The sequence below is a fragment of the Aedes albopictus genome, chromosome 3 (assembly GCF_035046485.1).
Source record: "Aedes albopictus strain Foshan chromosome 3, AalbF5, whole genome shotgun sequence".
Lineage (NCBI taxonomy): Eukaryota > Metazoa > Arthropoda > Insecta > Diptera > Culicidae > Aedes > Aedes albopictus.
In genome coordinates, this window is record NC_085138.1 from 361,376,844 (window position 1) to 361,400,944 (window position 24,101).

Here is a 24,101-nt window from a genome sequence, read left to right on the forward strand (position 1 = left end):
GCTGGCAGAAGAGCTTCTCTCGGAGCTGCCTGAAGAGTCCTCTGGGAGCTAGCTGAAGAGCTCCTCTGGGTACTGACTGAAAAGCTCCTCTAGGAACTAGCTGAAGAGCTTTTCTAGGTGCTGGCAGAAGCGCTCCTCTGCGAGCTGGATGAAGAACTCCTCTGGGAGCTGACCGAAGAGCTCCTATGGAAGCTGGCAGGAGAGCTCTTCAGGGAGCTGGCTGAAGAGCTCTTCTAGAAGCTGGCTAAATAGTTCATCTGGGAGCTGGTGAAGAGCTCCCCGGAAGGAGTTCCTGGAGAAAACCCAGAAGGAATTTATGATGGAAACTCGGAGAAAATTCCTGGAGGTGTACCGAAGTATTTGGAGGAAGTTTGGAAGGAAATTTTGAATGAATCGAGGAAGAAACTCCGGGAGACTTCCGAAAGCAATTCCGGAAAGTCCTCTTGGAGCTTTCTCGAAAGTAACTCTTCAAAAGATACTGAAACGAATTATTGTGGAAATGCCATGAGGAATCGGAGAAAAAAATCCCGAAGGAATCATGGATGAAATTCCTGGAGCAACACAGGTTTAGATTCTTGAGGTATTCCTAGCTGCATTTTCTGGATAAAAAAAACGGCAAGAATTCCTGGAGAATTTTGGCGAGGAAACCCTGAAGAAACTCTTGAATGAATCATAGATGGAATTCGTGGGACTCCTGAAGCAATGCTTAAAGAAATTTCTGGAGCAATCTTGGAAGCAGCTCTTGAAGGGATCCAGGAAGGAGTTCGTAAAGGACTGCCGGAAGCGAATTCTTGAGGAATCCAAGACAGAATTTCGGCATGAAGTCCTTCAGGAAGGAATTCCTAGAGGAATCCCGAAAGAACTCCTGCAAGAATCACGGAAGAATTTCTTGAAGGAATTCCGAGAGTAGTCCTGGAAGGAACTTCTAGAGGAAACTCCTGGAAGAATCTTTTATAGGAATCCTGAAAAGAAATTTTTGGAGAGATCCTAGAAGGGTCCTATGGAGGAATCCCTAAAGAAACTTCAATGAGGTATTCTGGAAGCAGTTCATGAAGGGCTTACGGAAAGAATTTCTAGAGTAATCCCAGAAGATACATCTAGAGTAATCCCAGGAGATAGCAATCCGGAGAAATTGTGAGTAACTCTGTGAAGGAAAATGCACTCTCCAGAACAGTGTCTTGCCCCAAGCCTCAGACGGAATAGCTGGAGAAATACTAGAATGCGAATTTGCTTGCTGGTTTTTTTCTTTCGACAAAGAACGCCCAAATTTATCAAAAACAAAATAAACAAGCATCCGTTTACACAAGCATTTTCCGTTCAAAGCGTGAGCTGGGAACGGCAATAGAAGGATTGTTATGCGATGTTTTTTGTCAAGTAGAAGTTCGCTCGTTACAAACGCTTAAACTGCAATGGTTTATAACTGATATGCCGCAAAGTGTAACAGTTTTACAGTGGTGCGATGTTTTTCGTGTGTACTTTGCAGCAACTGACACTTATTTGACGTGTATGAGTTATTTCAGTTATCTTATTTCGTTCGTTAGGCGAAACGTAAACATTGCAGTTATCGAACGTTTGCTGTACCTGAAAGTTCAGTTATTTTTGTTTGTTGAGTAGAACGTTCAAATTGTGTTTGAAATGTCAACAATGATGCGATGTTTTTCCCATACACTTTTGCTGCAATGCGATGTTTTCTGAATTGGCACATTGGCTGCATACTACAGCAACTGACATTTCTTTGACGTCTGTCAGTTGTTGCAGTTATCGAATTTCATTCGGTAAGTGAAACGTAAACACGTAGCAGTTATCGAACGTCTACTGTATTGAGTTGTCCAAAAAATGTCTCACGAAACCTAATGCAAGCCTATCCATATACGTGAGAACAAAAGATGTTTACAAAGTTCTTACAGATAGATTAACACGGGAAATCTGAACACAAACCACTACCACACAGGAATTTGGATTGGTCAATTGCGATGATTGAATATCCGTCAGTCACGCGTCTATCTTGTTAGACCAGGAAAAAGGTGGTTCATTGTTTCCGGATTGTTCTGCTCGTAGCAAAAGTTATGCTTTGGTTGTCAATTTCTTGATTTTGCTTTGGCTGACCAAGCCATATGGGAATTACACTGTTGAAAATGCTGGAAGTCTGCAATGTTTGCAATGTAATTTATTTTGTTTATTTTGTTGTGAGGGCAGCTCATGTTGCGGTACCCAGTAAGAAATGTAAGCCTGATGTCAGCCATCAAAAAGTGAAATGCGATGTTTTTTTTCAGCATGACTCTGTTCTTATGTTGATTTTGATTATTTGAGGCACTTACGCTTCACGTGATTCGATTGTCAAAGTTTTGTAAGTTTAAGCTCCTCTTACGTGGTACATTTAGCTAACTATGTACTAGTCTGGAAGTTTTTTCGCAGAAAAACAGTGGAACAAAAGTCTTCAGTTCAGCCTTCGCCGTTTGACGTCGAGTCAAATTTCGTCTCTCATCGCACTTACCACCAGGGCCAGGGTCAGCCGCGAGCGAATGCACGTTTTAAAGAATCGCCAATTTATAATTATGCAATTTGGCGCTGAATCGCACCGCTTCCTAAGCTACTTCATTCACCTTTTCGCTACTCCACGGGGGGAACCGACTGTGCATCCGAAACCGAAATCCGAATCATTGAATGCTAATTTTTATTTTTGCGCAGCAACCGCTCAGATTTCCGCCTTCCGGTTCGGTGTTTCAAATTCTAATGGATCTTCTTCATTCTCGTTTTTTTTAGGTCGTGAGGATCTATCGCCTTCCAGCAGTCTCAATGGCTACACACCGGACGGCAGCGACCCCAAGAAGCAGAAGAAGGGACCGACCCCGCGGCAACAGGAGGAACTGTGTCTGGTGTGCGGCGATCGGGCGTCCGGTTATCACTACAATGCCCTCACCTGCGAGGGTTGTAAAGGTATGGATGGAGCTTAGAATTCCTGGTATTGAGCGTATCGAATCGTTTCTGCAAAGAAACATCGAAAAAGGCAGATTGATTCTGTTAATCAGATATTGTTTTGAAATGCGATGTTTTATCATTAAACTTCCAAAGTAACAAATGAGAACAACTGAAAGTTATACGGTTTTCGACTAAATCTAGAATGTAGCCTTATCTACTATTTATATTACTTGGTATTCAAATGAAATGCTTATTTATTTTATTGAGGCGTTAGATATTTTTATTTGTTCATCGTTAGGTCGTTTGAATTGTTTTTGTATGTTTGGTTTTGACTTTTCTATTTTCTTTTTGTTAGATGAGATTTTGTTTTTAAAACATCGCATTTGAGTAGATATCAATTTTTCGGGATTATCAGTAACAAAACATAAATTGAAAAAAAATCAACAATAAAACATCGCATGATCATAATAAAACATCGCCTTCACTCTTTCCCATCACTCCGAAGGTTTCTTCCGACGGAGCGTCACCAAGAATGCGGTGTACTGCTGCAAGTTCGGCCACGCCTGCGAGATGGACATGTACATGCGGCGGAAGTGCCAGGAGTGCCGGCTCAAGAAGTGCCTGGCCGTCGGGATGCGGCCGGAGTGCGTCGTGCCGGAGAACCAGTGCGCCATCAAGCGGAAGGAGAAGAAAGCCCAGAAGGAGAAGGACAAGGTGCAAACGAACGCCACCGTCAGTACAACGAACAGCACCTACCGGTCGGAGATCCTGCCGATCCTGATGAAATGTGATCCACCGCCGCACCAAGCGATACCTGTAAGATCCGGATTCGTCCGAAGCCTCTACTCTGAATAGTGTTTGTAATGATCTTCTTAATCTCCGTTTCACAGCTACTACCGGAAAAGCTCCTGCAGGAGAATAGGCTAAGAAACATACCTCTGCTGACGGCGAACCAGATGGCCGTCATCTACAAACTCATCTGGTACCAGGACGGCTACGAGCAGCCCTCGGAGGAAGATCTCAAAAGGATAATGATCGTGAGTTGCAATCGAAAGGTTCTTCAAGCTTCCGATCTACACACTCTTTCTGCTCTTCTCTTTTTGTAGGGTTCACCCAACGAGGAGGAAGATCAACATGACGTGCACTTCCGGCACATAACGGAAATCACAATCCTAACAGTACAACTAATCGTGGAGTTCGCCAAGGGACTGCCAGCATTTACCAAGATTCCACAGGAGGACCAGATCACGCTGCTGAAGGTAGGTCTGACTGAGGGAACATGTCGAAAAAGGACATTTTTGACAAGGTTTACCCAACCTGTTCTTGCTCACTCGAAATAAGCTTAAAATAAGAAGATCAGATGCGCTGGTTTTGTTTACGGAGAGATTTGTGCCCACGAAATCGTGAGTAGGTGCCAAAGTCGGCCATTGTGGCGGCCATTTTGAGATTCTAACAAGTCTGTCCTTAATGGTGTACATGATGGTCCTAGTGGACTAGTTTAACAAGTTATGGGCCCAGGAGTTTGTTTTTCCACTGCACGATACGTGACTGTTGGCTGGCCAACGGAAGGAGCTGGATGAAAGTTTTGTAGAGTTGGATGACTCGGTGGTCGCACCAAGACGAGGAGGTAGAATCTGGACGGAAGGTCTGTGACATTTGAAAAGAATGGAAGGCTTTATCTCGACCATTTTGGTCACTGGTCTTCAAGCGTCCACCGTCAATAGACCCTTGCGGAAACTGAACTGTTTCTCCGAGAGCCCATAGACGTCCAGCCTCTTGGTATAGACCTTCAGCCTCGACAGAGTAATCTGCTTCAACAGCTTTCCGGCGACGGTGTCCAGTAGACATATTGTTCTGAGCACCGACAGGTCGCCAGGTGGATTCCTGTGTTTAGGCAGTAGAATTTTCCTATAATCAGGTACAACTGCATAGCCTTTCTGAACATGTCAGGGCGAGTCTCGGTGGGCGCCTTAATGGCTACAACCAGAATTCCTCCTGGACTCGGTGCCTTGTATTCGCCTTGAGCGACTTCTCTATCGGCTATCTGAATGAGTTCCGCTCCTAGCTCTTAGGCAGACTGCGCAGAGTTCTACGATTTCTGGGCACCACCAGTACACTTGTCAGTGCCCCTTTCTAGGTATGAATCGTCTTGGCATTGCGACGTCGCTCTTGTGACTTATAATTCCGATTAGGTCGTTGATGTTACCCTCCATACACAAGGGCGTAGCCAGCTTTTCGGTCAGGGAGGGGGGGGTGGGGGCAAGCAATATATACCTACTAGCTTTTATAACTAAATATATTTATAACTAAATATATACCTACTAGCTTTTATAACTAAACGCAACACGATGAAATTGAATATAATAACATTATATTCTACAAGCTTTATTTAACCCTTAACCCTGTTGTATTTTGTACAATACGTTAAAAAAAGCTCGCCTGATCTACACAAATCAGCGTGGTGCTGGTAGCGATGACCAATTTCTGGAAGATTAAGGATTTTTATTTACTCGTGCATTATTTTGCTCTGATTTTTTTATGTCAATATCTACAAAACATTCATCAGAAATTATAGCTGAACTCTTTTGGAAATTACGAACTCTTTTGAGGATAAACCTAGAATTTTCTGGTCTTATAGAAATTTGTTAAGGAATCTTTGGAATGCCTGTAAAAACTTCTGAGCAAATTCCTGGCGTAATTCCTGGAGAAATTCTTGGATTAGACCCAGCAGGAATTCCTGGAGAATTTCCTTGAGCAATTTTTTGGGTGAATTCTTGGAATCCCTAGGAGAATTCCGGGAAAAAAATCCTGAAGAAATCTCAAGAGGAATTCTGGGAGGAATTGCTGGAGAAATTTCTGAAAAAATCCCTTGAGAAAGAACCCTTGGAGGAATTTCTGGATGACTCCCTGATGGAATCTCTGGAAATATCCTTCGAAAAATTCGTGGAGAAATCCCTGAAGTAATTTCTGGAGGAATCTCTGGAGGAATGTCTGGAGGAATTCCTGAAAATTTCCTTAAAGTATTCCTGGAGAATTTCCTGAAAGTATCTCTGAAGAAATCCCAAGAGGATTTCCAGGAGAAATTCCTGGATGAATTGCTGGCATAATTCCTGAAGGATGCCAGGAGTATTCCGGAAGAAATTCCTGGGGTATTTCCTGGAGGTATTCCTGAAGAAATTTTCTGGGGAAATTCCTAGATAACATCCCGGAGGAATAAATGGTGGAGTTCCTAGTGGTATTCTAGTGGGAATTTCTGGAGGAACCTCCAGAGGAATTCTTGAAAGTATTACTGGATGATTATCTAGAGGAATCTCCAGAAGAATTCTGAGAGATTTCTGTTATTTTTCTATTTCTAAAAGAACCCCTTGAGAACCCCTGGAGGAATTTCTAGTGAAATTGCTAGTGCAGCTCTTGGAGAAATTCTCGAAGGAATTCCTGAAGGAATCCCTGGGGTTATCCTTGAATAAATTTGTGAAGAAATCCCTGGAGGAATTTCTGGGGGAAGCTCTAGAGGGGCTCTGAAAGAAATTTCTGAAAAAATCGCCTGAGAAATTCCTGGAGAAATCCACTAACGAATTTCTGAAGAAATCCCTGGAAAAAATCACTAAAAAGTTTCTGGATGAGTTTTTAGTGCAAGTCCTGGAGGAATGCCTGTAGCGATTCCTGGAGGGGATACTGGAAGATTTCTTGGTGGAATTTCTGGAAAAATTCCAGAAGGTATTCCTAGAAAAAATCTTGGATGAATTTCTGAATGAATCCCTGAAAGATTTCCTGGAGTAATTTCTAGAGGAATTCCCGAAGAAATTCGTGGATGAATCTCTTAGGGAATTCGTATAGGAATACCAGAAATAATTCCTTAAAAATGGATTTCTTGAACGAATTCGGGAGAAATCCTTAGAAGAGTTTCTGAAGAAACTCCAGAAGGAAATCCGGAAGAAAATTCAAGAGGAATTACTAAGGGAATCCCTAAGCAGTTCCTGGAGGAAGTACTGAATCAATTCCTAGAAAAGTTCCTTAAAAATACAAAGAGGAATTGCTGGAGGAACCCTAAAAAGAGTTCGTAGGAGAATCTTTGGAGGATGTTTGAAATAAGTTGTTCCAGAAAGAATCACAGAAGAAAGTCCCCTGCAGAAATTCTTGGTGGAATCCCTGGAGGATATCCTAGAAGAATACTCGTAAAGATTAACGGAGGAATCTCTAGAAATACTCCTGGAGGAATTTCTGGAGAAATCTTCTGAATTAATCCTTGGATGAATTTTAGAGGAATCACTGCAACAACTCCCAGAGGATCCCTGGAATTATTCTTAAAGGAATCTCTGAAGAAATTCATTTAGAAATTCCAGTAAAAATTTCTGAAGAAATTGCAGATGGAATCCTTGGAGATATCCTGAAGAAATTCAAAGAAGAGTTCGTGGAAGAACTCCTTGGGGAATCCCTGTAGCAGTTCCCCCGGAAGAAATCCTGGGGAATTCCTAAACAGTTCCTGGAAGAAGTATTGTATTATTTTTTGCAGTAGTTCCTGAAAGAATTCCAAGAAATACTCCTAAAGGAATTCTAAAAAGTTTTCCTGGGGAAACCCTTGGAGGATTTTTTTAAATAATTCCTGGAGTTGTTTCTGAAAGAAACACAGAAGATATTCCTGAGTGAATCCTTGGAGGAATGCTTGAAAGAAAACCTGGAGGAATCCCGGAAGCAATTCCATGATGAATTCCTTATGAAATCCCAGGAAAGCTTTCTTAACCAATTCCGGCAAGAATTTCTGTAGGGAAAAAAATGAAGGCATCCATGTCTGTAATAATTTTTGGACGAATTATTTTTGGGAATTTTGGATGGACTCCCAAAAAAATGTTTTGTACAATGATTTAAGGAACTCCTGGAAATTCCTGGAGGAATCATCGACACAAGCACTGGAACAATTAATGAAGGAACTTCTAAAGATATCCCAGGAGAAATTCCCGAAGGAATGTCTGGTGAAACCCATACAGGAATTCTTGAAAAACTCTCTGGAGCAATCCACTGAAGGAAGCCATGAAAAATTCCTGAAGAAATTCATCGATGTATCCTTGCAGAAGTATCTGTAAAAAAAAACTGAAGGAATCGTTGGAGGATTTCTTGAAGCATTTCTTGGAACAAACCCTCCTCCTCTCCTCTTCTTAGCGTAACGTCCTCACTGGGACAAAGCCTGCTTCTCAGCTTAGTGTTCTATGAGCACTTCCACAGTTATTAACTGAGAGCTTCCTCTGCCAATGACCATTTTGCATGTGTATATCGTGTGGCAGGCACGAAGATACTCTATGCCCAAGGAAGTCAAGGAAATTTCCTTTACGAAAAGATCCTGGACCGACCGGCAATCGAACCCGTCACCCTCAGCATGGTCATGCTGAATACCCGTGCGTTTACCGCCTCGGCTATATGGGGTGTAGATGTATTGGGGTCGTATTTAGTTGAGTTCAGGTTTACTTTCTCGAAGTCGGCCATATTTTCTACCGTTACTCCTACGATCTCGATCGGGTTCAGCTCCAGAATGTTGAGTTCCTTGAAGACCACGTCATTCCTAAGCAAGATTCCAACTCCTCCGTATCCAGCCTCTCTGCTACGCGAGATCAGATCGACATTTTCCATTCTGAACGGTTCGCCGGTCCTTTAAGGATCAAAAGGTCTGAGCCAGTAAAAAGAGAGGTTCACTGGTCTTGAGCCATATTTCCCGAAGGAGAGCAATCTGGATGTCGTTTTCCATTAAGCTTACAAAGAGTTTTTCGCGAGTTTCTGATTTCCTGATGCTTTGGATATTGTTTTGTAAGATTCGCAGTTGTTTAGGCTCCATTTTTGTTTGCGTTTGCTATTCTTGGCTGTTCTTCGTTTGTGTTTTGTTCTGTTTCTCCTTTTACAATTAGGTCTAACTCGGCGAAGATCACGATCAGCAAATGATCGGTATCGATGGTGGTACCTTGGTTGCTTCATTTTTGTTTGATTTTGTCCCTCAGCTGGATGATGGGACCCAGCCAGGATTTTTCGAAGAATAATTTCTGGAAGTCTTTCCGCAGCTGGAGGATCAGTTTTTCCAGTTTTTGCATACGGATTGCTCCAGTGTTTGTCCGCTCTGTCTGTCCTTTTTCCCTCTCTGAGGATCCTTGCATAGCTTCCCGGTTCCGACTCGTTATACTCTCGGAATGGCGTGGTTTTTAATTTTTCTGGTGCTTATTGCTGGTGCCAGGTCTGCCTGACGGATTCCCCCAGGTTGCGTTGGAGTTGGGATCCAGTTCCTCACCGAAGTCTTCATCTAACCCTTCGTACCGGTTGCTTGTGCTGATCGTCTCCTCGCGATCGTCCGCATTATCATCCTTCATCTTCCTCACTATGTTTTCCCGCCTCCGCCTCTCTGGACACTCCTTGCTTGAGGCACCGTGGGCCCTTTTGCAGTTTGTGCATCTTGGCTCGTTTGGACAGAGGTTTGTCGCTTCCGCATATTGCTCTCCGCAGCTCTGGAACTTTTCCGTGTTCCTGCATTTTGCTGCTTGGTGTCCCTATTTCCAGCACTTGCGGCTCTGTTTCACTGGGAAGATGTAGAGTTTTGGAGTGAAAAAGGCCCCAAAGATTTTGAAGGCTCTGGGCATTTGCTTTCCATCCACTACGATCTTCAGGTTCGCTGTGTCCATTAGTTTGCGTTCGCTGGTCATTCGTTTTAGCCTCTCGATTCTCGTGACTCTGGCACCCGATTCAGCTTCGGTGTTGTTCAGGAGTTCTTGTTCGCCAAAATCCAGAGGGACTTCTGGGACGAAACAGATGGTTTCTTTCAGTGAACTTGGTTCAAACAGCTTGATGTTGACTTTGCCTAGGTCCACTTGTTTCAGCTGTTCGTAATCCTGCTTCCTGTCCAGCTCGATTCTGAAGCGGAACTTACCGATCTTGGTGATTTCTTTTACTGCCTTGAAACCGGCCTCGTATAGTACTCGACCGAGGACGGCTGGGTGGTTCGGAATGTCGAGTTGGTAGTCGATGGGTTCCACAAACGCAACTTCCTACTGCTGGACGGTTGGTTCGGTGATCGGGACCATCGGGATGCTGTTCTGTGTAATTTTCGGTGGATATGTCCTTCGGATGATGCTGGATTTACCTGCGATCGCTTGACTGGAGCTCTTTGGATCTGTCGTTGCTTGTTTTTCCAGCCCTGTTTGGGATCGAGTACTTCGTCCTCCCTTCATGTTACTTATATACTAGTTATTGATGTTATTCTTTGTTTTTACTTGCAAATCTTTTATAGTCTTAAAACTATCATAATTTTTATATTATGGCTTTTTCTTTTTCTCTTCGTTTGATCTTAAAACTATCACTATTTTTGTTGTTTTTAATTCTTTTCTCAATAACTCTTACTCCTAACACTAATAATTAGAATTATTCTACTGTGTTTTCTTCGACTTAGCTATGGTTCTTCTGGCACCACTGCACTATTCTTCTCCTCCTTCTTCTCAAAGGCGATTTGAGGTTATAACTGTGCCGTTTTTCCCACGGCCCGCATTCTATCTATTTCCGCGGGCAATCCGCAGTGTACCCCGCGAATTCCGCTTCGCCAAACGTTCCGCAACACTTTTCCACTAGTTTTGATCGCTTTTGATCACCGTTGACCAAAAAAAAAATATTTACTTCCGCTTGTTCAAGCAAAAACCGCACGAGATGCTTTCAAAACAGCAGCGTTCCACATGTGTTGACAAACAAAAAGATGCTATAAAATACACACAGAAAGAAAGTTACTCAAAATTAATTATTTTAAATACTCTGGTAATAACTTTCTGAACTCGTTTCTAACCATTTTCTCTCTCACCCCCCTCGACACAGGCCTGCTCGAGCGAGGTCATGATGCTGCGGATGGCCCGCCGCTACGACGCTGCCACCGACTCCATCCTGTTCGCGAACAACCGATCGTACACGCGGGACTCCTACCGGATGGCCGGCATGGCGGACACGATAGAGGACCTGCTGCACTTCTGCCGGCAGATGTTCTCCCTCACGGTGGACAACGTCGAGTACGCCCTCCTGACGGCGATCGTCATCTTCTCGGACCGGCCCGGCCTGGAGCAGGCCGAGCTGGTCGAGCACATCCAGAGCTACTACATCGACACGCTGCGGATCTACATCCTGAATAGGCATGCGGGCGATCCCAAGTGCAGTGTGATATTCGCCAAGCTGCTGTCGATCCTGACCGAACTGCGGACGCTCGGCAACCAGAACTCGGAGATGTGCTTCTCGCTCAAGCTGAAGAACCGCAAACTGCCACGGTTCCTGGAGGAGATCTGGGACGTCCAGGACATACCGCCCTCAATGCAGGCCCAGATGCACAGCCATGGCACCCCCCAGTCCTCGTCCTCCAGCAGTAGCAGTAGCAGCAGTAGTAGTAGTAACGGTAGTAGTAATGGTAATAGTAATAGTAACGGGCCGCATCCGCATCCGCACGGGCAGCAATTAACGCCAAATCAGCAGCAGCCGCCGCACCCACAGCAGCAGCAGCAGCAGCACAGTCAGTTACAGCAAGTTCACGCCAACGGCAGCGGAAGTGGTGGTGCCAGTAGCAACAATAGCAGTAGTAGTGGGGGGCTCGGCGTCCCGGTTGGCCTCGGCGGCGGCGGCGGCGTCCTCGACCAGGTATAGCTAGGATAGGATACGGTTTCCGGGCCGCCGGTTTCCATTCCACTGCTGGCGGCCGCCAGCGAAACCCTGTCGCCGTCGTCACCGGCTTTCCCCGGAGCGGACGACCTTCTGTTCATTGTCGAAGGCTAGATCGGAACGGGGCGCGAGACGACAGATGTTAATTTTTGTAAAAAAGTGCTTTAATTTATTCTTTTTTTTTGTTTTTGGACTTGTTTTATAAATATTCTTGCGGTTTTCCCTGCGGGCGCTAGGCGAGCATGCCGCGCGGCGCCCGCGGGGGACACACATGGGCAGTGCTGGACACTGCTGCTGGTGGGATATTGACTTAAGATAGGATGCGGGAGGGGCGGGGGACGGAGGGAAAGAGACACATTCTGACAGAGAGCTCGGTCGTCCAGTGGCACGGTTCAAAGTAGCAAGTGACTGAATTAAAAACATTTTTTCGTTCGCTTTCGATCGATCCGATCGAAACTTATACTTTTAGTAGGACTATTTACGTTTAGGTTTTGACTTTTTCGCAAAACAATAAAAAAAGTATTCCAGTAAAATACACACACATACACCGTCAGAAAATAACGCGCGTACAGGAGGAGGAGATGACGTGAGCGCAGAATCGTTCGTTGGTTTGAAATTTTAACGGAACGCAAGACAAAAAAAATGGAGAGGAAAGTTTCGCTGCGCCGCAAGCTTTACTGTGTAATATTAGGCGATAGGAGACTGGGTCGTGTTTATACTAAATATGACCGTATAACTAGAAGCAGGAAAACGGGGGGAAACTGCGAGCCGCGACACTGCCGTGAGCAGCATAGTTGTCCCATGTTAATAGGGATTCCCATAGAACATGGGACAACTATGCTGCACACGGCAGGACAGAACTCAACTCCCAGAATGCTGAGAAGTCTGGTTGAATGTAGGTGTGTGCCGCACAAGTTGAAGATTGTACGTTTTATATTGCAAATTTGGAAAAACAAAGTGGAACGAGCTCACCACGTTGAATTTCTAATAAGATTCACGCAAGAAACCTTGACATGATTCTTTTACGATTACTGTTAGTTGACTGAAACCATGTGTAATTGGTATTTTCAGAATGTTCACATTCCGTTGACGTCTAGACTCTGAAAACCGATGTCTGAAGCCGTTTTGGAATACAAGATGGCGGACCAGAACCCAAGGTGGTGGCCTTTTAGCTACTATTCAACGCCTAAAGCCATGCAACACTGGTATTTCAACAGAAAATCTAGAATTTAGGGGAAGATTTCAGCAAGAGTTCTAGAAAAAAGTTTGGAAAAATTTCGAAAATCTTAGAAAATGAAAAAAAAACTTTGTAGGATTCGACGAAGAATTTCAAAAAAGTTTCAGAACATGGCTATTGGTAGAATTCTTAGATTCTTGTATATCTAGAGTTTCTGAGAAGATTTCTGTAAGATTTTCTGGAAGGATTCTGGTAGGAATGCTACTCGAACTCTTAGAAGAATTTTTGTCGAGAATTTTTGAAAAAATATTCGTTGTAGGATTCGAGGAAGAATTCTCAGAAGAATTTTAGGAAGGAATCATCAATTTTTGGATCTTTGAATATCTGGAATGATTTCTGTATAAATTCGGAAAGGATTTTCGGGAGAATTACCAGACTGTTGCTTGGAGGAGTACCCGCAACAAAAATTGGAAGAATTCTTGGAATGATGCCTGGAGGAATTCTTGCTAGAACTCCTAAAAGTATTCTCGTCGAAAAACTTTGAAAAAATCTTGGAAAAAATCTTGTTTGATTCAAGGAAGAATTCTTAGAAAGAATTTAGAACATGGCTCCTGGTAGGATTCTTGGAATCATTTGCAACCAGAGTATCTCCATCCAGAAATCATTCCAGAGTTCATCCAGAGAAGATTTCTGTAAGAATTTCTGTAAGGATTCTTGGAAGAACTTCTGGACTGATGCTTGGAGAACTTCCTGGAACAATAATTGAACGAAATCTTGGAAAAATTCCTGGAAGGATTCTTACTAGAACTCCTAGAAGGGTTCTTGTCGAAAATTTTGGAAAAAAAATCCTTGTAGGGTTCAAGGAAGGATTCTTAGAGGGATTTCAGGAAGGATTCATAGCATCGCTTCTGGAAATATTTTTGGATTCTTGAATATCCCAAATATCTGGGATGATCTCTGTAAGAATTCTGGAAGGATTTTAGGAAGAATTTCTCGATTGATGCTTGGAGGACTATCTGGAACAAATATTAGGAGAATTCCTGGAAGGATGTTTGGAAGGATTCTTACTAGAACACCTAGAAGTATTCTTGTCGAAAAATTTTGAGAATTTTTTGGAAAAATCCTTGTAGGATTCAAGAAACAATTCTTGGTAAGGATTAAGAAACATGGCTCCTGATAGGATTATTAGATTCTTGTATATCTAGAATTTCTGAGAAGATTTCTGTAAGAATTCCTGCAAGGAATCTTGGAAGAACTTCTGAACTGATGCTTAGAGAACTTCCTGGAACAAAACTCGAACTTCTTGGAAGGATATCTGGACGGTTTCTTGTTAGAACTCCTAGAAGTATTCTTGTCAAAAATTCTTGAAAAACCCTTGTAGAGTTTAAGAAAGAATTCTTAGAGGAATTTCAGGAGGATTCATGAAATGGCTTCTGGAATATTTTTTGGATTCTTGAATTTCTCAAATTTCTGGAAAGATTTCTGCAAGAATTCTGGAAGAATTTTTTGGAAGAATTTCTGGGTTGATGCATGGAAGACTGGAATATAAATTAGACAAGTATTCTCGTCGTAAAATTCTGATAAATCTATATATATAAAAATGAGTTTGAAAGCCCTTTGAGGCAACAAAACTCACGAATGGCCGAACCGATCAGCATGACCCTTGCACGTTTCGATTCGTATTCATGGTGGCTGTGTTTATATGTATAAAAAGTTACAAAAATCAACTCCAAAAGTTAGAAAATTGATAAAGTAGTGATTTTTCATGAGCTGGGAAGAAAATCAACACGATCGAAATAAAACCAATCTAGAGTGCGGTGCAAAAATGACCCCAGCAGTTGTCAAACTACCACAGCTTGGCAAGACAAAATTCTTGTATGATTCAAAGAAGAACTCTTGGGAAGGATTCAGAGCATGGCTCCTGGAAGGATCTTCAGATTTTTGTGTGTTCAGAGTTTCTGAGAAGATTCCTGCAGGAACTTCTAGAAGGTGTTTTAGAAGAATTTCTGGACTGATGCTTTGCCAACTTCCTGGAATAAAAATTGGAAGGATGCCTGAAAGGATTTCCGTTAGAACTCGAAGAAGTATTTTCGACAAAAATCTATGGGACTTTGCAGAAACCCTAGCAGGACCCAAGGAAGAACTTTTGAAAAAGTTTCAGATAGGATTCAGAACATGGCTCCTGGTAAAATTCTTAGATTCTTGTATAACTAGATTTTCAGAAAAGGTTTCTGGAAGAATTCTTGGAAGAATTTTCTGGGCTGATGCTTGAAGATCCTCCTGGAACAATAATTGGAAGAATTTCTAGAAGGACTCGTGGAAGTATGTCTTGAAATGGTTCATGGAAGGATTGATTTTGATTGTTCAGAGTATCCTGGAGGAATGTTTCTTCGAAGAATTTCACAAAAGATTTTTAGACGAATTTCAGAAAATATTTTTGGAAATTTACTTGGAAGAATGCCTGAAAGGCCCGGAAGGATCATTACTAGAGCTCTCGGTAGTATTTATGTGGACATTTTTGGCATTAACTCTCGCAGGATTCCCAAGGTAGAGTTTTGGGAAGATTTTTTGGAAAGATTCTTAAAAATATTCTTGTAAAGATTCTTGGAAAAATTCCAAGAAATTTTTGAAAGAATCATTGGAGGAGTGCCTGCAACGATTCTCAAAATAATTTTCGGAAGAATTTTGGAAATTGGCTACAGGGAAATTTCTGAAAAGATCCTATTAGAAACATTTAGAGGAATACTCGCAAGCATTTTAAGAATTCTTGGACAAAAGTTGACTTTTTTTAATTATTGGAAGTATTTTTTACAGTACTTAAAAAAAAAAATATCTGTACAAATATTAGCCTAATTCTTCAGAAGATCCTGGAGGAATTTATGGATGGATTCTTGGAAGAAATGTTTGACAAATTTCTGAAAAGATTATTGATAAAAATCTTTGAAGAATTCCCAAAATGATTCGTGGAAAAATTCCTAGTACGATTCTTGGAATAATTTCACAAAAGATTTCTAGATGAATTTCAGAAAATATTTCCGGAAATTTACTTGGAAGAATGTCTGGAAGTTTTGATGTGGAAATTCTTGGTATGAATTCTGGCAGGATTGTTGGAAGGAGCCTAGGGAGAATTGGAATTCTTGGAATAATTTCAAGGAATTTGCGAAACAGTTCTTGGAGCAAAGCCTTCAACGATTCTAGAAATAATTCCTAGAAGAACTTTTGGAAATTGTTTCTGGAAAAGTCCTGAATAGATTCTATTAGAAACATTTTTGGAATAATGCTTAGAGAAATTCTTACAAAGATTTTTTGGAAGAATGCCTTGAAGTGTTCTTGATATAACTTCTGGTAGTATTTTTGGAAGGATTCTTAATAAACATCTTGACAAAGTTCTTGGAAGGATTCTGGGAATTTCTGAAATCATTCTCAAAATGATTTCTAGAAAGATTCCTGATACACTGCCTGAAAGCATAATTGCTGAAGCTTCTGAGGAAGTATTCTTGATGTAATTTTTGGATGAATGTTTGGAATTCCTCGCAGGTTTTTTTGGAACATTTTTGGAAAGAAACATTAGAAAATTATATTTATGGAAGAATTATTATAATCATCCCAGGAAGAATTCTCCGAAGGATTTTAGTAAGGGTTCTTGGAAGAATTTGCTGGTGAATTTCTGAAAATATTTTAGAAGCAATTCTTGAAAAAAATCAGGAAGGTTTTTAGGAAGAATTAATGGAGCAATCTCTAAGACGATTTATAAAGAAATAGTTGGAATTCTTGGAGTATTGTCAGGAATTATTCTAGAAATATTCATAGTATTGTGGACAGATTGTAGAAATTGTTCCAGAAAGGATTCTTAAAAGAAGTTTTGGAATAATGCTTGGAAGAATTCTTGAGAGGACTGCTGGTATGTTGGAATGCTTGAAGGGATTCTTGGTAGACATCCTTTTAGGATTCTTGTAAGAGTTTAAAGCAGGATTATTATTTCTGGAGATTTATTGTCGAAATTTTTTGCTATAAATTCGCGTAAGATTTTTGTAAGAATTCCAACACCATTTCTTGGAGAAATTTCTGGAAGTATTCTGAACAAAATTCCTGGGAGGTTTCTCGGAAGGATTCTTAGAAAGATTCATAGAATTTATTGAAGATTTTTTCGAAGAAACTTTTGGAAGTATTCTAGGACGAAGCCTTCAAGGAGCTTTTAAATAAGTTCTTAAAATTACTTCTGGAACGATTCTTGGAAGATTTTCAGAAATGATGCTTCCTGGAATTCTTGAAAGGATTATTGGAAGAATACTTGGAGGATTATTTGGAAGGATTCTTTTTTGAACTCCTCGAAGTGCTGTTGAATTTCTTGGGAAAATTGTTCCAAACTTCTAGGAATAATTCTTAGAGAGTCTCCTGGACTCTTCGTTGGTCCTATTGTCCGTAATGAGAGCATTTGACCCATTTAGAACAAGGAAAACGTCATCAACTTGCGCACACTTGCTTTCGCCCAGACTTCTTCGCGTACATCTACTACCACCCCGGATAAAAATCCCTTCCCCATCCCGTACCCCTTCTCATAAACTCCCATCCACTCGTACAACAACCGTAATAAGTTTACGCAAATAAACACACACACATACATACGTTTTAGCTGGTAAGGAAAACGAAAAGAGATGGAAGAGGTTCGATGTGGTCGGTGAAACTCGGCAACGATCAAGAACCCGGTAAAACGAATCGTACAGTACCGTAGTAGCAGTTGATAGTACTAGTGGTAGTGACTGAGTGAAAACGAAAACAAGAAGCTGCCACCTTTCAGAGAATCCGATCCGATCGGATCCGATTCGGATCGGATACCGAACAAACCACATACCACGAACATACACACACATAGATGATACTAGCCACCACTTTTCACGAACATACACACATCGTACTCCCACACATGAAACTACTGCTAGTTACTACCACCACCAGCACCACCACGACGACGAAAACCACCACCAGTGGGGACGCCAATGTGCGCCATCTACATGTCAGGGGCTCCTTCCAGAGCTTCGTCTCAGATAAGGGTGCGTCTCAACTGATTGGTTGGTGGCGACACCTCTTCCGGTATCGTTTGGCTGTGACTTGTTAATATTTTTAAGATGATGATAATGAATAATGATAAAAAAAATAGATCATCCACACACATGCGCGAAAAAAAAAAACAATGATGAATGATGATTGTGGATGACGATAACAATAGAACACACACAAAAATACACTATAGAGAGTAGAGTTTATCATGCTGTATAGTTTTAGGGAAGGTAATGTCAGAGAACAGAAAACGAGAGACAAAGATACGCGTTGTAGTACTAACTAAATCTTACAGTGAAAGGTTAGGATGTGAAGTGAGTGATTTTTTTCCTGCTACGAGAAATCGAGAAATGAGAGCGCGTTGTGTAACATACTAGAGGTAGGTAGATAGGAATAGGCGAGTGAGAATCTTGACACGTGCGATGATGCGGATCAAATTGTAGAAAGAGAGATGCAGAGAAGCTCTATTATATTGTATAGTAGTGATAGTAGTAGTGGTAGTGTGATAAGAGACGTGCTGGAGGAGGAGTAAACAGAAACACACACACAGTTTAAGATGTACATTTTTCCTTTACTTTTGAGTAGAGTTTAGAAGAGTGGAGAAGTACTATTATTGATTGATGATGAGGAGGAAAGGTTAGAAGTGATGAGTGATGAGATGGGAGTGGATGAGAACGCAATCGGTACGACTTAGGTTAGGATCGAAGCAAAGTATCAGCGAACGCGAATGGGGGGTGAAGTGGATCAAGAGCATTGTTCACTGAGTGAATGTAAGAACTTGGTATGCATATGTACATGTTGGATTGAAGCAGATCAATAGTAGTTCATGAGAACGATCCACGAGAAAATTTTACAAAACAAAGTTTTGGCAGCACTGTCAAGCAGTGCTGAAAAATTTCTAAATTCAATCGCCTACAGCTCATTTTAGATGCTGAACCTGAGAATATGGTATATGAAAAACTTGTGCGGTTAGACCAGTTCTGCAAGAAAGTCACGGAAAATCCGCTATTTTTCTAATACTTAAGGTAAATGTCACGGACTACCTTCGAAAAATGCCAATGACGGTGAATATCATTTTGGCATTTTTCAAAAATAGTCCGTGACATTTACCTTAAATATTCGAAAAATACCGGTTTTTTCGTGACTTTCTTGAAGAACTGGTCAAGCCGCAAAAGTTTTTCATATACCATATTCTCAGGTTCAGCTTCTAAAATGAGCTGTAGATGATTGAATTTAGATATGACGAAATGAAATTTTCAGCACTGCTGTCAAGTCTGTGATGCTTGCAAGGGAAAGGTAACTAGACATGTTAACATTCGTTCAGTGATCCCAAGTACACGAATTCTTCAACCGTCCCTGGAGCCCTTTGCCATCAAGAACTTTGTCTTCGACACATTAATGACTAATCCGATTCGCTTGGCTTCATTCTTCACTCGGATGTACGTTTCTTCGCAATCGTCTCAAATTTTCGAGCTCTAATAATATCAGTATCATCAGCTGAACGGATTTCGTGAAAATCGTTCCACTCTTGTTTATCCCCGCTCTCCTGATTACGCCCTCTAAAGCAATGTTAAACAGCAAGCACGAAAGACCATCACCTTGCCCGTAAACCTCTACGAGATTCGAAGGGACTCGTGACTTCGAGAGTATCCCTGATACTCGAACTACGTACATCACTTGATCCATCGTCGTCTTGATCAATCGTATCAGTTTATCCGGGAATCCGTATTCGTGCATAATCTGCCATAGCTGTTCTCGATCGATTGTATCATACGCTGATTTCAAATCGATGAACAAGTGATGTGTGGGCACGTTGTATTCGCGGCATTTCTGCAACACCTTGCGGGTGGCGAACATCTGGTCCGTTTGTAGCACGTTCACCTATGAATTCAGTCCGATATTGCCCCACGAACTCGGTGATAGACGACGGCATAGAATTTGGAGAGTATCTTATAGGCAGCGCTCAGTAGTTCCCGTAATCTAACTTGTCGCCCTTTTTGTAGACTTCCACCTCCCAAATCTTTGTAATGACACAATGTAGCGCTCTCGACAGTGCTTCTCCGTATTCAAGAGGCTCGCTTGATAGTTGATCTGCTCCAGCGGTTTTGTTGTTTTTCAACCGGCTAACCTTCCCCTCAATCTCTTGGAGCTTAGGATCTAGAAACCTTTCGCTACACTGCCTCGAGCATTAGTTCCTTCAGAACACCTCATGCATCGACTATTGTATGGTTTAGACGTTCATAGACGCCGTTATGTTCTGGCATTTACGGATTGGTCGTCTCCACTCTAGTCTCCAGCCTCTTACAGAGCTTCTTCATAGCTTTGCCCGGTGGTATACTCGCCTTCATTATCATAAGTAACGGAGCCGCTAGATTCGATCGTCGAAGTGGGCAGTCGCCATCGCCTTGTAGTTCATGAACCGTTGCAGTCCCTTGTCCTTCGTCCTGGTAGCGTATACCACCACCGCAAAGAGTGTAAAATCATCCGTAAACTTCGATTCCATGCCATGGGCGCGACAGGCCTTCATACGCCGCTCTAGGTAACCTCCAATAGTCTTCCGGTGTGTTATAATTCTTCTGAATGCCTTAACTGGTTTCCATGGATGCACGGCTTACAGAATCTTGGGATTTAGAATCCCGTCACTCGCACTGGAAACTCATCGCATGTGGCCGTCTGGATTGCTTACCCGTCGCTTTAATCTCCCTCTATCAGCTGCTTCACAGTCACACAACGATAACAGAGAACGTCTTTATTTCGTGTAGCCTGTAGCGGCGTAAGCTACAACAGATTCAGCGGCAATTCGGGTATGAACCAAACGTCTTCCATATTTAGCTGAATTTTCTCTCCTTTGCCAACTAGTGCCTGACTTCCTGATGACGTAGTTCAAATCGTTCATAGGCGATCTAGTACTCCACATCAATTTGATCTGCGTAAAAAACGATAAGAACGACGTCACATGTTTACATCCAAAATAGATGTTTACATAGGTTACTAGCCTGCTTTGTGATATTTATGCCGTGAGTGCTGGTATTCAAATACCATGTGGATGCCACCCTGGACCCTAACGCCGTTGGACTTTCCTCGGTTCGTTGGTCACGCCGCTTTGCTTCGACCAATGGTCACCGCGTCGTACGAGTTCATGATCACATGACAGATCACATTTGCTTGCTCCATCCGGTTGCCAGGTTCTTCCACCTCCTGCAGCGAATGATCGAAGCACAAAAACTGGTCTTGAAGCGACTTCTCCTCGCTCATACGATCTAGTAGGCATGGCAAATGGTTTCCACCTCACATCGTCACCAACGTCGAAGTGGACGCAGAAGTCATCTTCCGGGTGCACCCGCTTGGTTGTAATAATCTGAGTCACACAGTACTGGTCTTCCGTTGGTAGATGTTGGAAAGAACATCCTAGATCTTCTTCGGAGAATCCTTGCCCTTCACGTACCGTCTACCCCCGTTGGTTCATTTTTTAATTTGAACTTTTAGTAATCCTGTGGGTTACGAAAATCACACTAATATTAACCTTATTTGCTGTTTTGTTTTGATTCTGCGTTCAGTTTCACCCCGTTCCATGAGCAGAATGACGTTTGAACCTTTTTAGTTTGAACGATGTGCAGATCAGAGGGGGTCAAACTAAAACGTGTTCAGATTAGATTAGGTCAAACCATCGGGGGTAGACGGTATTCCAGGTGTCGGCGATCGTCTCGGTATCTCAACGACTATAGTCCATTTTACGAGCCGATTTTATGAATGAATTTTGACAGGAGGTAGCGTCCAATAACCCGTGAAAACCAATATCATCATCAACATTGTTGTCACTTCGTAAAATGGCTCATTGCCACCCAGTCGCATCGTCTGTTGGCACTTCATCGGATATAGACCTCCTCATCGTCTCTTGGATTGAACCCTATATTGAACCGCATGTTGGTCTCCTCACTTCCAGAACTCCTCTAAGCCGTTCCTGGCCCCATAACCGTTTCAAGAAACGATATATAACGCAGAGAGGGCTTGTCTACTCCATAGGAACAGACTCTCCTTTATTCAATCTCGGTACAAACATATTCACAATTTATTCTTATCAGACACAGTTTTACTGTGCTAAACTGCTAAATGATATACCTCCAGAAATACCTACTTCAACACGGTTTCCGTCTCCGGAAAGTTCCAGAAGGCTTTCTGTTCCGCCTCTGTTTCGATGCAATGCAGGATTTCTAACTGCTGTTGGTGCTAATGAAATGTGTTCAGTGTCCATGCAAAGAACAACATCCAGCAAACGATGGTCGATGACATTAATGACACTCGTCGTCGACTCACGCAATCGAACCTGAAAAACTTTCGGAATCCGGACCAGAACAAACTAAATAAACTTTTCGGAACTTTACGCTCGTTATGGCCGTATCCGCCGCTGGATACATAACCTTCTAGTAGAGAAAATTTCGGATCGAATATAAAAACACGTGTTGTTGTGTGAATACAATTTTGTTTATTGGATTTATTGACGTTTCTCATTACACAGCAAATTCGAGTAGGTGAGTTCCTGGTAGTTATTACATACCCTCACCATTCGCTCGAACTTTTTACTCAGTGCTGGTTTATTTTTCCACTCCTTTTAATACTGATCTTCTTCTTTTGTGACTCTCATTCCCACTGGAACTTGGCCTGCCTCTCTTCAACTTAGTGTTCTTTGAGCACTTCCACAGTTATTAATTGAAGAGCTTTCTTTGCCTGCCATTGCATGAATTTGAGGCAAGTTCAATGATACACTATGTCCAGGGAAGTCGAGAAATGTTCTCGACCGGGACGGGAATCGAACCCGTCGTCTCCGTATTGGCGATCTGAAGCCTCATCAACAAGGCTAACTGGAGACTCCCCGCCCTCTCGTTAGCAATAATATTTTCATTTTTAAGAATAAATAGAGAAGCACCTACACTTCCAGGACTCTTCTGTGGAAGATGCAAAACAATTCTCAGATCACTCTGACAGTTCTGCATGAGTATCATTATGCATTATGCGTTATCTGTCAAAGTTACCTGAGGTCTGTCAAAAATTCTCTTCGTACAATGAAGAATTTGGGGTGATTTGTAGTTCCGTGTTGGACCATGGCCGGGTTCCCTCTCCTCTTCTCTTCTTGGCGTAACGTCCTCCTGGGACAAAGCCTGCTTCTCAGCTTAGTGTTCTATGAGCACTTCCACAGTTATTAACTGAGAGCTTCCTCTGCCAATGACCATTTTGCATGTGTATATCGTGTGGCAGGCACGAAGATACTCTATGCCCAAGGAAGTCAAGGAAATTTCCTTTACGAAAAGATCCTGGACCGACCGGGAATCGAACCCGTCACCCTCAGCATGGTCATGCTGAATACCCGTGCGTTTACCGCCTCGGCTATATGGCCGGGTTGCCAGTTCTTAATCAGTTTCAGAAGTTCACAGTTTTCATTACAATTTTTCACAGTTCTTATTTTCAATCCGGGATACATTGCTCTTGATTCGAAAGATAGGATGTCTCTTTTTAGAAAAGAGATTTAAACTCGCAACTGTCGGAACCGAAACGCTGTAAGATCTTCTGATCTACAGTAGATCAAAGCATAAAAGGTTTCCGCGAGTAGTGCAAGTGTGTGCGTGAAACATTTAGGAAAGCGATACAGAAAACATACGCCTGCGCAGGCAGGCGAAAGCAATATCTTATTTTCTGTTTAGAAGCCAGAATAAGAAGAAAGAGAACGAAAATGGGTTGGAAATCGATCGGCAAAGGCACGACGCGCGCGTACGCGGAATGAATGAGCAAAGCGAACCACCAAAACTGCCACAACAAACTATAAAATAACAACTTCAACCAACACAATCAAATCTCTAATACAGATGCGAGAGAAAAGATGAGTGTCGCACTGAACGGAACGAAACAAAACGAGTAGAGACGGGTGCTAGGATTCCGAGAGATGTGAGCAGTCAACGCAGGGGCGGTTGTGTGCGTGGAAGCTCTCAACCTGAACGAGAAAAGCTTCAAAACATAATTGAAGCAAATAAAAGCAAAAGTCAGAATCTGTGTGTTTTTATTTAGGAAAATTGTTTAAATTTTTGTTTTGCTGCCCAATTTCCCGTACTTTCGTTGGCCGAGTACTTTTTTGAGTCTGAATTTAAACGAATTTAGCAACATGCACGTATCAAACAAAACAAAAATCCTTAGTAGAAAATTTTTAGTCAATCATTTCGTTAAAAAATCAAACAAGAAGGAAACCCAAGAGTTCTGTTTTCAAATTCCTTGAAAAACTGGGAAAAATTCCAGTGAAATG

The 24,101-nt window shown here is 42.1% G+C and overlaps 1 protein-coding gene across 2 annotated transcripts in view; it reads left to right on the forward strand.

The window, feature by feature from the left end:
* Positions 1 to 11,723, forward strand: part of LOC109414899 (ecdysone receptor) — a 474,809-nt gene extending 463,086 nt beyond the window's left edge. For both annotated transcript variants that reach the window (XM_029859697.2, XM_019688743.3), the window contains exons 3-7: positions 2,764 to 2,937; positions 3,425 to 3,735; positions 3,810 to 3,956; positions 4,026 to 4,178; positions 10,753 to 11,723. In XM_029859697.2, the coding sequence (XP_029715557.2) occupies positions 2,764 to 2,937; positions 3,425 to 3,735; positions 3,810 to 3,956; positions 4,026 to 4,178; positions 10,753 to 11,562 (1,595 nt within the window). In that variant the 3' untranslated portion in view covers positions 11,563 to 11,723. The remainder of the gene's footprint in view (positions 1 to 2,763; positions 2,938 to 3,424; positions 3,736 to 3,809; positions 3,957 to 4,025; positions 4,179 to 10,752) is intronic.
* The last annotated feature ends 12,378 nt before the right edge of the window (positions 11,724 to 24,101 follow it).